The sequence below is a fragment of the Sturnus vulgaris genome, chromosome 3 (assembly GCF_052056855.1).
Source record: "Sturnus vulgaris isolate bStuVul1 chromosome 3, bStuVul1.hap1, whole genome shotgun sequence".
In the NCBI taxonomy this organism is placed as follows: domain Eukaryota; kingdom Metazoa; phylum Chordata; class Aves; order Passeriformes; family Sturnidae; genus Sturnus; species Sturnus vulgaris.
In genome coordinates this window covers 7,759,875-7,773,141 of record NC_142245.1, presented here as the reverse complement: position 1 = coordinate 7,773,141, position 13,267 = coordinate 7,759,875, and the positions used below count along the sequence as shown (strand labels likewise).

The 13,267-nt window shown below is 46.8% G+C and overlaps 2 protein-coding genes across 19 annotated transcripts in view; one reads left to right on the top strand and one right to left on the bottom strand.

Annotated features, from left to right (window-relative positions):
- The first annotated feature begins 293 nt into the window (after positions 1-293).
- EIF4A3 (eukaryotic translation initiation factor 4A3) lies at positions 294-6,940 on the top strand. The gene is made up of 12 exons (XM_014891187.2): positions 294-552; positions 754-826; positions 1,617-1,683; positions 2,525-2,587; positions 3,023-3,155; positions 3,815-3,895; positions 4,190-4,331; positions 5,119-5,257; positions 5,720-5,835; positions 6,328-6,435; positions 6,516-6,643; positions 6,741-6,940. The coding sequence occupies exons 1-12, from the start codon at positions 396-398 to the stop codon at positions 6,755-6,757; spliced, it is 1,224 nt and encodes a 407-aa protein (XP_014746673.1). The 5' UTR covers positions 294-395; the 3' UTR covers positions 6,758-6,940.
- Positions 6,941-10,543: 3,603 nt separating this feature from the next.
- Positions 10,544-13,267, bottom strand: part of ATL2 (atlastin GTPase 2) — a 45,042-nt gene continuing 42,318 nt past the window's right edge. For 6 of the 18 annotated variants that reach the window (XM_088160869.1, XM_088160870.1, XM_088160877.1 and 3 more), the window contains 3 exons: positions 12,653-13,084; positions 11,417-11,431; positions 10,544-11,299 (listed from right to left, as the gene is read on the bottom strand). In XM_088160869.1, coding sequence (XP_088016995.1) covers positions 11,192-11,299; positions 11,417-11,431; positions 12,653-13,084 — 555 coding nt within the window. In that variant the 3' untranslated portion in view covers positions 10,544-11,191. The remainder of the gene's footprint in view (positions 11,300-11,416; positions 11,432-12,652; positions 13,085-13,267) is intronic. The other 12 variants (XM_014891169.2, XM_088160873.1, XM_014891175.2 and 9 more) reach the window with 6 other exon arrangements.

Below are 13,267 nucleotides of genomic sequence, written 5' to 3'. Positions count from 1 at the left end.
AAATACCTCAAAGGCGGGTGCCGAGGATGGTGCCAGGCGCTTTACAGTGATACGCAGAGACAGGACGAGGGGCAGTGGCCATAAACTAAACCACAAAAGTTCCACCTCAGCATGAGGAACAACTGCTTTACACTTAGCGTGGCAGGGCACCGGAACCCTGGGCTGCCCAAGGAAGGGAGGTCGCTGACGCTCCCACTCCGGAGACATTCCAGGCCCGGCTAGGCTGCGCGATCTCCAGAGGGCCCTTCCAAGCCGCGGCCATCCCGTGGTTCCCTGCGTGCGCCCCGTGGCCTCACGAGCACGCCCCGCCCCGCACCGCTCCGGCCGCGTCCCCGCGCAGACGCAGTGGCGGCGAAGGGCGCGCGCGGCGAGCGTTGTGCGGAGGCGGCGCGGCCATGGCGGGGTCCTCGGGTGGTTCGGCACGGAAGCGCCTCATGAAGGAGGAGGACATGACCAAGGTGGAGTTCGAGACGAGCGAGGAGGTGGACGTGACGCCCACCTTCGACACCATGGGCCTGCGGGAGGACCTGCTACGCGGCATCTATGCCTATGGTAGGCGACGGGGACGGAGGGGGAAGGGATAGGGGGAAGGGATAGGGGGCAGGGGACGCGGGGCCAAGGGGACGAGCTGAGGGCACGGAGGGGCTCATGGGCCGCGGCAGGGCCGGGATGTGGTCCCTTCGCACCTGCGCCATGCGGCCGCCGCCCGCCAGTGTCGGGGCCTGCCCTAACGGTGTCCTTTGGCCCCCGCAGGGTTCGAGAAGCCGTCGGCCATCCAGCAGCGAGCCATCAAGCAGATCATCAAGGGCAGGGACGTGATCGCCCAGTGAGTGCGGCCGGGGGCGGGGCGTGGGGTATGGGTCATACTTCCTGCCTTGAGGCTGGAAGTGGGATCGGCTACCCGTGGGCCTGGGCTCCTGCCTGGCAGGGTGTGGGGAATGACCTGAGGTTAATGGGACACTAGGACAGATTGGCCAGAGCAGCTGTAGATGTGCCCTTCCTGGATGTGCTCAAAGCCAGGCTGGATGGGGCTCTGGGCAGCGTGGTGTAGTGGAAGGTGTGCCTTCCCATGGCAGGAGGGATGGAGCTGGATGTTCTTTAAATTCTCTTCCAATCCAAACTGTTCTGTGATTATATGATGCGACAAGCAAAACGCTGAAATTGCCTAACTTGTGATCCTAACAGTGGTTAACACCAAAGTTTATTAGGTTTAGTCACTGTAAAAAAAGTCTTAGAGACAAGGAAGGATATGCATCCTGCTGAAAAAATCCTTTCTTGGTCACTAGTGCAAATTACTAGCCTTGCAAATTGCATTGGCTTATCTGTCATTTACTTGAAATTAAGTATATGTGTGGCTGATGGCAGAAAGTTAAAATGTTGGTCTGATAAGGAGTGAACGTGCCAGAGCTGGGGACCCTTGAGTGTTCTGTCTCTGATATTGCAGTTCTCAAAGCTGCTTGACAGCAGATCACACTGTGATCATAACAAGCCTTTGTTGGCACTGTTGAGTTCTTTGCAGTGGAGGGGTGGGAGAGAGCATAGGGGTTGAATATGTTGAAATTGCCTATGCTGTTTGTCCAGACATCCACAGTATTCACCAAATATCTGTTTCTCAGGTCACAGTCAGGAACAGGGAAGACAGCAACATTCTCCATATCTGTTCTACAATGCCTGGATATACAGGTAATCTCATAGCAGCACATGCTAAAAGTAATTTTTACTAAATCACTGGTCTTTATAATAAGAGTGTATTCTTTAAGAGTGAATAAATGAAGCTTTACATTGAAATATTTTAATTATGAACCTCAGACAGAATTCTGACTGAGAACTTCACCAGACTAACAGTTTAACTGTTAAAGCCAGTCTGGCAAAATAAGTTCAGATGGTGACTTGTAATCATAAAGTTGTCTTTAACAGCTGACCTCTTTCACCTCTTAGGGCTAAGTAAATTTCTCAGCAAGCATTACTGTCTTCAGACAGTTCTAATGGCATCAGCAGCCTGTCTGAACAACTACCACACATTGCACAGAATCAAACCTAGATTTTGACTGACAGCTGTTTCCTTCAGGGGCATCGTGTCCATCCAGTAGTTTTGGGGTATAACTTGGATGTGTGGATGTAATTGAATAAAAGGGTGGTTTTCAATGGGCTGGGATTATTACTTATCTGTCACTGGGGACATAAAAATAAAGGTTGCATGTTCTAAGTGGAAAGGACAGCTTTTGCTTTATTTCTGTAAAGTGCTCATAATACATTTAGAGGTGACACTTCAAAACTTGTCCTGGAGTCCTTGAGGAATGCAAGGTGTTTATCTGAACCAAACACACAGAACTGAAGGGCTTGAAATTTGGTTCTATTTTCCAATAAATGTACACACTTTTTTCTTATTTTTTATCATAAAATTCTGTGATTAATCCTTTAGCTGTGACATCTCACAGCTTCGATTCTGTGAGTTCCATCATCTCTTGCATGCTTGACTCTCTGGCCTGTGATTAACTTCCGTGTGATTCCGTGTTTTAACCAGGTTCGTGAGACCCAAGCCTTGATCTTGGCACCAACTCGGGAGCTGGCTGTGCAGATTCAGAAGGTAGGAGCATTTCAATCCCTGTCTGGAAAGCACTGGCAAGGCCTGGGGCCAGTGTTCTGGTGTTTCTCTAGCAGAGCTCAAAGCACAACTTCCACTTTTTCTTTCTGTTCCTGAGAGAAATATTGAAATATCGTCTGATACAGGGCCATTTGCTCTTCAGCATGATATCCATTACTTTGGCAGTGTGAGGTTTTGCACAGCTCTAACTGAGGTTTTAAGGCCAGTGCTTCCTAAAGTGATCCCTGAGGAGCTGAGTCCGCAGTGTTATAAGGCCTGCTGTTCTGGAGGTTTAGGTAACAGACATTAAAAAAATCCGTCTAACTTCTTGTGCTAACATCTCTTTAGAAAACCCATAGCATGACTGCACAGACCTGCATTTCTTCATAAATGCAGCCTGAGGAGAGCTAAATAATTCATTCCTTTGTATCCACACAGGGGCTTCTGGCCCTGGGAGACTACATGAACGTGCAGTGCCATGCCTGCATTGGGGGCACCAACGTGGGTGAGGATATCCGCAAACTGGATTATGGGCAGCATGTTGTAGCTGGCACTCCAGGCCGGGTGTTTGGTAAGGAAATCCTGATATTTATTGTATTTATGTATTGTATTTAGTGTAACCTAAAGGTGAAGTGTAACAAGGTAACAACTTACTGATGTTTTGCCTGGAAAACACTAGAGGAAATCAATGGTGATCGTATTTTCACTTCCTCTGTTTCTGTTTAGCTTTTCATTGTTGAGGTGACTCTTTATGTGGTGGTTTGGAAAAAGGAGAAAGTATTACAGTCCCTGAATCTTCAAGAGGATAAGAGCCAGGCCTACATGAATGCCAAAATTAGGCCCACATTTGCTCCATCTTTGTTAAATCAGGTGTACTAGCACCTGGTACCTTCTGCTTTCACTGCATGAAAAGTTTAACCTTTACTGTTCATGGCAGTTATCAAAAGGGTTGTGTTGGCCTTCTGGGTCTCTGAAAAACACACAGCCCTTAAACAAGCTCTTGTCATGGGGAGAACATGGATTGATCCCTACAAGTGAGAAAAAAAAGATACAAAAATTAGCAGCTGCCAAACTGAGCTGACTCTCAAACAGGTTTTGTGGATTCTGTTGACATAAAGTTCATCTGGCATTTTGTATTTTTCATATCTGTCCCTCCACCAAAATGCCCTGACAATGATGGGGCTCACTTGCTTTCTGAGAATTCTCATCTCACAAAGTGAAATCTTACAGATATGATTCGTCGCAGAAGTCTAAGAACTCGTGCCATCAAAATGCTGGTTTTGGATGAAGCAGATGAAATGCTCAATAAAGGTAAAACATTTTTCTCCCCTTTACTTGCTTTCTCCTTGCTTCTTTGAGATTCCAAGGTGTCTCAGATAGCAGGCCCATTTCTAGAAGTTGGTTTTGAAAAAGATAAGACAGTTACAGTTAGTTAAAGGCTGTAATGCGTTAAGCTACACAACATGCCTTGTCTGATGTTACTGATTCACACAATAATGTTCATCCTATAGACCCAGTACTGAATTCCAGATCAGACTGTGAAGGAGGAGGATATCTGGGAGAAGGATGTGCTAACTGTTCTGTGTGGCTTGATTTGCACTGCAGGCTTCAAGGAGCAGATTTATGATGTGTACAGGTACTTGCCCCCTGCCACACAGGTGGTTCTGATCAGCGCCACTTTGCCACATGAAATCTTGGAAATGACCAACAAATTCATGACAGACCCCATTCGCATCCTGGTGAAACGGTGAGTTTCCTTGGAGAGAACAGGGATTCTGAGTTGGTCCAGCCCTGGGCAGTTCACAGTATTAACAGATTTAAATGTACAGAGAGTCTCTCACGTTCTTTCTCACATTCCTGAATGTCTACGGACATGTTCATGTCCTGTTTACCAGCAGGTGATGACTTAATCTCCCTGACTTTATCCTTGTCCAGTTCTGTGTGCTGCTGCTCAGCCTGGCTGTCCCCTCATTCTCCCCATGATAGCAGTCTCTCCTCATGGAAATCTGTCCTTCACACTTAACAATTCCTGGGCTCCCCCTGAGGATTTTTTTAGACTTCCTGTTATAATTTCTTATTACATGGCAGGCAAAAAAAAAATCCTTTGGCTGACTGATCTTGGGTATTCTTGGAGGCATAACTTACATCTGGTGGTGTCACAGGTCCCTTGTGCACTGGAACTTGGGAGGAGTCTCCCTCTTGCCTGAGCTCTTACACTGCTCCATTTCGTACATTTGAGCTTCTTGAGACTTTCTTCAGTCTCTCTTGTCAAGAAGCAGGATTGTAAAAATTATGAGAACAGAAGTAGTCCCTTTTGGAGCTGGCTGGCTGGAGCAGAGCAGTTCCAGTCTCTGCTGAACAGGTCACATTCAGGGCCCTTCCTAAAGCTGAGTTTACCCAGGACTTTCTAGAACTACTTGGACTCCATTTGGATACAGGAACCCACAGCACATGGGGCAGAGGGGTGGTCTCTGGTGAAGCACACCCAGCCCTTCTAACTGCTATTCACCTGCTTGTGGTGGTCTTCTCTACAGTGATGAGTTAACCCTCGAAGGAATCAAGCAGTTTTTCGTGGCTGTGGAGAGGGAAGAGTGGAAGTTCGACACCTTGTGTGATCTCTACGACACGCTGACCATCACCCAGGCTGTCATCTTTTGTAACACCAAGAGAAAGGTACAGGGGCCATCAGAGGGGCATGGTGCTTCCTGAGAGTGGCTCAAACAGTGCTGGGTTAGTTAAGAGGTCTGGTTGCTCCCCCGTTTGGAAAGAGTTCAGTAAGACCACAGGTTAAACCTTTGGGATGTGCCTAACTTGAAACAACAGTAGCAGACTGATACAGCTGACAGGAATTGCCTTTTTAGAGAAGTAGGTAACAATGTGCTCAATCTAATTGCTTAAAATTCCTGGAGCAAACCACACTTCTTGAATAAATAGTCTTAATTCCTTTCTTTTCAGGGCTTGTGGAGCCCTGTATCATACAGCTGATGCTTTCTAAGGATTATTTACTTCCTTTAGTCTCACAGTGCTTGTGGTAGTGTCTCTCAGTCCATACCAGCTCATCTTGGCAAACATTCTGAAGCTCAGCTGCTGTGTTTGGCTGTCTAAGCGAAGAGCTAACCCAGGCTGTGTTCACAGGTCGACTGGCTCACAGAGAAGATGAGGGAAGCCAACTTCACCGTGTCATCCATGCATGGGGACATGCCCCAAAAGGAGAGAGAGTCCATCATGAAAGAGTTCAGATCTGGTGCCAGGTAAATGCCCCAAATAGCACTGCTTACATCATTGCTGCTTCAGGGCAGGGAAACCCTTAATACCTCTCTCTCAAGGCTTTGTTCAGCTTAGATAAAGGAGAATTCTGATTTCCATCTGTCTCCTGTGGTATTGAAGGGTTGAGAGATAGCAGCTTTCCAAGGAGGGGTGCTCGTAGCTCTGGGTGTAGAATTAGTCTGTTCTGTTTTGCTGAAGACGTTGGAAGTTGTTGCATTTAAAGTACATCAAGGAAAAAATGTTTGTGCTCCATCCTCAGTATTTTTAACCCTTGGGAGCATTATTCCTTCTGAAAGATCCAAGCTGTGTTGGTCCTGTCTTGACTGAAGTTTGGTGATAGTGCAAGAGACAGCTTTCTGTGCAGCAAAAGTAGATGCTGCTGATGTGCTGTGGAATAGCATGGAATAGCAGGGGATGCTCAGTGCTGGAGACAGGGAGTTCTCAGAAAAGTCATAAGTGTGCCCTTCTCTTTGCAGCCGAGTTCTGATTTCCACAGACGTTTGGGCTCGAGGCCTGGATGTGCCTCAGGTGTCACTGATCATTAACTACGACCTGCCCAACAACAGGGAGCTCTACATACACCGGTAGGCTTCCCACAGGGCACGGGGACTGGGGGACCTCTTCCCACAGTGGCTCCATTCCCTCTTCCCTCGTGCCTCTGCAGAATCGGCCGCTCGGGCAGGTACGGCCGGAAAGGCGTCGCCATCAACTTTGTGAAGAACGACGACATCCGCATCCTGCGGGACATTGAGCAGTACTACTCCACCCAGATCGACGAGATGCCCATGAACGGTGAGTACTGGCAACAACCCGGGAGCAGCAGTGCTGGGCTGTGGCTCTCCACACACTCAGTTCATACTTTTAATTCTTTCGTTTTCTCTCCTTTCAGTTGCTGATCTTATTTGAAGGTCCATGGTTAGCAGGGAGTTGTACCATTTGGTACCCTCCATAATTCTGTTTTAGACCCACATCCTTTTTACATATTTTTGGTCATATGTTCTTGAGTTGATCTGCACTTGGGAACTTGTGTAAATATTGTCTGTACTCCCATCCATGTTTTTCAATAAAAAAGAGGAGGTTTTACCATAACCTGTGCTTAATTACTTTACCCAGCATAGTAACAGGCAGGGAGCTTTGAGATACTGCCATACTTTGCTAGCCTAATGAAACAAATCATTGAACACTCCCCATATCTGGATTCATAAAATACAGGGCTTCCTGTTCTCTACCCTTTTATTGTTGTGCCACACCACCTGATGTACTTTTAGTTTCCTTAACTTAACCTTTAAGGATCAGATATCTTCAGGAAAAATCTGTGGCCTGGCTCTAGCCTGCTGTAGGAAAATTGAGAGGAGATAGCCAGATATTTCCTGCTGGTTACATCTCTGGAGCCAGATGAGGATTTCCCACTCCAAGCAATCTGGGCACACACTTCCCAAACAGAAGGATCAAGCATCCTGTCTTGTCACCTCCACCTCTTTCTGCTGCTGTACTTCGTTACATCTTCCCAGTCACTTCAGCTCCCGTGTCTTTCTGGCATGATGCTGTACTTTGCCAGCTGTAGGATCTTCCATGTAGCTTTCCTACCTCACTCTGCTGTGTCCCTTTGTGAGGCAAGAGTTGACCAGAAGTCAGTTACCATCTTCTGCTCTCTGCTTTTCCTGCTACATTCGGCTTTTTGCACGTTCAGGGAGGACAGGGGAAGCAAGGCCTGAATACACCACAGGATTGGATCAGCTGTCAGAACTCCTTTCCTTAGTAGCAGCAGAGTAGACCAGGGTGGGAAAAGCAGCTGCCACCTTCTCTAAAGCCCTGTGAAACTCCTAAGTTCTTTGAGGAACCCATTCCATGCACCAACCCGATGTTCTTCACAGTACACAGAAGTTGAGAAATACTAAGCTTATTCTAGGAACACTAATTGTAGGGGGCTGCCCATGGAGCTAAGGCCACTACAGCTTCATGCCTCCATGTGCCACCAGCAGCAAGGCTGAGCCAGCATTCCCACTGGGCACACACATGGAAAGTGCTCACACCATTTATCCCGGTCTGTGTTCAGCACTGGCACAAAAGCACCAGCACCCTCACCCTGCCCCTCCACCTGGTCACCATGCAGGGGTCTTGGGGCCAATACACACACGGGCTCTGGATCCCTCCAGGAACTGGGCAAGGAGGCCCAGCTTATTCAGTATCCAGCCTCGGGACCACCAGTCTGCTCCAGGAACCAGCAGATGGACACGGCCCACCCCTGCACATCCCCATTGTGCCTGCCCTAGGCAGCTAGCCCTGAGACACGAGTCTGTCCTTAACTGGCCCTTGCAGAGCCTCTCATACCTCCACAGAATCACGCATAAAAATGGATCCCCACACCCTCCAAATCAGCCCAGACCTTGTCCCTCTAGTTGCCTCATGTAGAAATAGATGTGTTCAGCCCAGACCTAGAACTGCTCCAACAATGCTCGACCCTTACCCTACGTGCTGGCTAAATCCAGCTCCCTGTTCAAGTGACACAACCTCACTCCGGGCTGCTGCCACTCCAACCATGCAGGCCCTGTGACCCCAGGTCCCATTCCAGTCCCTGGCACTTTGACCTCTGTGCCCACAGAATGGAGTCCCCTCTTCCAGGAAAGTGTGAGATAGGGTTAACAGTCAACACCACAGAACAAGGACACGCACCAGCAACCTACTGCCACAGAACCACCCCCTTTTATCCCCTAAGACATCCATTTCCCACACTTAATTCAAAGTCATCTTGACCCCTCCCTTTCCCTACCTTTGATCCCTCCCACAAGCTCGAGGGGATTTTGCATTCATGCAGCAACTTCGCGGCACAGCGTTCAGGAACTCTCCCCGCACAAAGCCTGAAGAATAGTCCAGATAAATCCTTGCAACTCCTTGTCTACATGCTGGGAAGAGTTGTTTTTGCCATCTCCGAAGGGCACAGCCTCAAATCTGACTTGCACCTTCCACGAGCAGCAAGGGCAGGCCCTGCGAGCCCCCATGTGACTCCTGTGATTATTAAGAGATGAATCACCAAAGCATTGGCTTGTTTGAGTAACAGTATTTAATCTGTACAGGTCGAGATATCATAAAATGCGACATTCCTACCTCCTCTTTAGCATCATTCCCCTGGAGCTGAGCCCTCACCTGCAGAGGGCAGGTAACCACCACTCCCCAAAAGTTCTTTTCGATGCAGAAGTTACAGTGCAATTGCTTTAGTCCTAGACAGATGACTTCCCTCACTCAAGAGAGGGGAAATGTTAAAGCTTAAATGTTGATGAAAATTGTTACCATTTAGGAATGCAAAAAAAACAGCTATTGCACACAGCCATTTCCAGCTGAAACTACAGCAGTTAATTATTTAGCTGCCTTTACACTCCACACGGTTGATACTGAAAGCAAAGCCAGTAACAAGATTTCAGAGTGATAAAATTGTCGGAGGGCAGAATCTGCCAAGCAATTCCACAAGTCAAAAGCGTGGTTAAGAACAGCAGGAGGTTTTCCTATACAGGGACAGAGGTTACTTTCCAGAGACAAGCATGAGAGGAACATCGGCTTCAATAGAAACCTATGAAGTACAATAGAACTAATCTGTTCATATAGTTGTCAGGATAAGTATTTGACATAGTTTATGCAGTAGAATACAATACCTGAACATCTTTTAAAAATAAGCACGGATTTCATTTCATATATACACAACTGATTTTAATAATGTACTGAAAATAAATTACAGGAAATAACTTTAAAATGAACAGAAGACAAGAGTTTCACAACAAACATTCCCATTGATTTTCCCAAGGGGGTGAGAGATTGCAGTGCAGGTAAATATCACAAATGTATCAAAAAACTTCAAATTGTTGATGCATTCACACATTTACATGAGCCACAAATATTCCTTTACAGGAACTGCACTTAGCTACCACAGAACCAGGTTTTGCCATAAACTACAAAACTTTGATACAAAATCGTATTTATATATTTATATTTCATATACATGCCCTATCTGTGATTTCTTAAAAAATAAAAACTAAACACACTGTACAGACAATCCTAACTCATTGCTTGGTAGCTGTAGGCAACATTTTTTGATGGAATTTCTTCCCCAGTAGAATTAATGGCAATATTATATACATGAAGGCTAAACTGCAGAAAAAGACAGCTCAGTTTCAATATGCACCTCCCTCGGGACCAGGTCTGCGAGTTCAAGGCAAGACACCCTCTGTGCTGAGCCACTACCTCCCTGACACCCTAGTTTTGCGTGAGGAACCAGCACATGCATCTGTGTAACACTGGTAAAAGGCAAGAAAGCAAGAGACACGTTGTAATGGAGTGGCTGCTCCGACGGCTTCACCAGCTGCACACAGAAACGCTCGCTGGAGCTGGCGAGGGTGGTGCCGATCTGGGGACATCGGGAGAGCACACCTGGTGTGCGACTGATCATGACACTTCCCTGAAGTCAGCTCCTGCAGGGGACAGGCTTCCCCTGTAAGCCAGAGCCTGCACAGACTCACAACGCTGGGAAAGCTCCCCCTCCCTCCCCCGAACACGAAGCACCAGGACTGTAAAACTGAGCCCCTCCTTCCCACCCCAGCGGGCTCCATGGCACCAGTTTGTTTGAGAAGCTGAGCACTGACAAACATAACTCTTCCCCAGTGATGGCAGCAATCTGTGAAGCCAATCACACTAAACTACTTCTACAGTTGATTGTAAACTTTGGTTTATTTATATTTATTTTTTTATTATTATTGAGTTCTCATGGTACAGCAAGCATGTCTAGGATGAGAGGGCAGAGTTGAAGAGGAGACGAAGTGTCAGTCTGTCTTTAGTCTGGCATGGTGAGCCACCTGCTCGGTCAGGCCTGCTTTGATAGAGTTTTTTACAGACTGCCTCATATGATCCTCCATCAAATTATCACTCATGGGCTTCAACACCTGTGGAATGAGAAATGTGCAAAAGAAACAAGAAAATGAGGTAACCAAGGAAAATAAGATATAAAATCATATAAAGAGATGAGACTTGAAATCATGAAAAAACTTAGAATGATGAAGTCTGACACAAAGTGGCATGAACTGAAAGAGAAATTAATTTTGCTGCTAGAGTAATGAGGTTGAAGCAGTCACATGCTATGGACACAAGTGATACCCCTCCTACACAGCAGTATTTCACTGAATTCAAACCACTTTACAGTTCCTAGAATATGGATGTGCAATTCCATACCCCGTATGCAGCATCAGTCTGGTATGGTTACAGCATTTATGCAGACCGGCTCAGACGGTCCAGCTTATTGTCCTATATGTGTAAGTGTGAACACTTCAGATACAGAAAGAAAGTTAAAAATACTGGCTAGTTTTTCTTCTTGTTATTGTTGGATGAGAGTCGCTGTCGCGGCACTGATGTAAGAGCACGATGAACCGTTCGGCGTCTAAGGACTTCAAAGAGTTTGGAAAACACCTAAAACACGAATTCAGCTGTTAGGAAAAACGGCTCTTACAACACAGCAGAAACTCAATCAAGTTCAAAAAAAAAAAAAAAACAAAAAAAAAAAACTGATTGCCAGTAACTTCTCACCTTCCTGGGATTCCTCTGAAGCAAGGAAGGGAAAAGAAAGACAGAGATTCAGAAAAATCAACAGCAAGAATGAGCATTTAATCAGAGTGACTCAGACATGACCTGCAGTGCTTTGCATGTTACTGGTGATGTGCAGCTCTAACAGCAACACTGCTGAGGTCTTTTGGAGACCACCTTCCTCCAGCCCACAAATGGCAAGCTCCTGCCAGCGTAAGTCAAGTTCACCCCCTTCCAGGGAAGGTAGCAGCCAAACTAAGCTTTGTGTGCTTGAGGTATCCTGCAGCAGCAGCTCCAGTAGTACTGGAGAGCCTCAATTTTAATCTCTAGTGAGTGGTGCTAACTCATTTCCCTATTTTTAAAAATCCACTTTTTCTGCTCCACTGTAACTCAAAACCTGACCAGGACCCTCAGCAGGTTGCTCAGATAGGCCTAGTACCAGTGCCTAGGATGAGTCTTGAACACAGGAATTTTCTAGCTGTGGAAGCAAGCATCTTTGCAGAAGGCTCCAGTTAGTTACCTACTCATGCCTCACTGGACACACTTTCATCCCAGATAAGGTCAGTGCACTTTTTATTTCCAGTAACAGCAGGAAAGTGTTTCCCTTCTGCTGGCACTGGACAGAGCTAGTTAGAATGCTCCAAAAACTACTGGTCAGGAATTCTCTACATTTGCCTTAGTGGCACAGCTGTGTAAACGAGTTCAGGCAGCAAAACCTCTATGCAGAAAGTTTTCTCCTCCAGTTCTGTTGTCATTACACTCACATCTTTTCTTTCAGGAATTTGCTGAGTATTCCTTGCAAAGAGCAGTTAAACCCACTGAAGCTGCCACAGAGAGCACGAGTCTCCCTGATGGAATAAACCTGCTGTGCACCCTCTGGTAGCAGCTGCTGAAAGCCATGACCCAGCCAGTTCTCCCCAGGGACTAGTCAATTTCTTGCTCTGAATAAGGGAAAAGTTTTGAAGAGTCCCTCCACTCTTTACCATCAAAGCACTTACTAAGTAACCTTCTGCACCTTAAGTAGCACTTCTTTGATAATATCCTAAGCTTATTTAACATTTCTTGTGTGCAGCATCTGTTCCTGAAGAGAGCAGTCACATTACTGAGCAGATTTTCCCTTTGGCAGCACTAATATTCTCTGTTAGGTCTAGACCAGCTTTTCCCTCTCAGCCCTGAATAGAAACTGTTTGATTTGTGTGCTCAAGACAGCAAGATTTTGCAATAGAAACAGATACAAACCTGTTCCCATATAGCTTCAGCAATCTGATCAATGGCTGTTCCAACTTCTCTGAATTCCCCAGAGTACTTAACGTATGCCCAAGTACAAAACGATATAAGAGCCATCCCCAGAACGAGATTGCACAGGGCAGCTATGGAGTTCATGCCAAGGAACCCAGTCAGTCCTGAGATTATGTACATGGCAAACATGACTGCAAATAGAGTGGCAGGGGTACGAGCAGCGTAAAAGATGTTTTTGCCATCATTGTGCTTCACAAAGTTTGCATAGATCTCATCGATTTCCACTTCGAGTTGCTCTTGGTAGCGCCGGCAGAACTCTTCCCCTCCCATCTTCTTCACAGAGCGGAACTGCCGGATGGCACTCTCTCGGAAATCCTGGTGCTTCTGCTCCAGGTCCGACGGGGCAATGTAAGGCTTATCTCCCCCACACACCTGTGGGAGCAACCAGACATCACGGAATCATATCCTGAGTGTCTGCTGCTGCTGCACGGAAAGCACCTGCCCCTCACTGCCCTCCTCCACCAGCAGCTCCCTTGGCTCTGTGAACCCCAGGCCCATCCAGTGAAGCAGCCAAAGGTATTTTTGATCACAGCAGGGCAGGAGCCTCACCTGTCC

Coding starts and splice junctions, on each gene's coding strand:
- EIF4A3 (XM_014891187.2), top strand. CDS start 396: ATGGCGGGGTCCTCGGGTGGTTCGGCACGGAAGCGCCTCATGAAGGAG. Junction 2,588..3,022: donor TGGCTGTGCAGATTCAGAAG/GTAGGAGCATTT, acceptor GTATCCACACAG/GGGCTTCTGGCCCTGGGAGA. Junction 6,436..6,515: donor AGGGAGCTCTACATACACCG/GTAGGCTTCCCA, acceptor GTGCCTCTGCAG/AATCGGCCGCTCGGGCAGGT.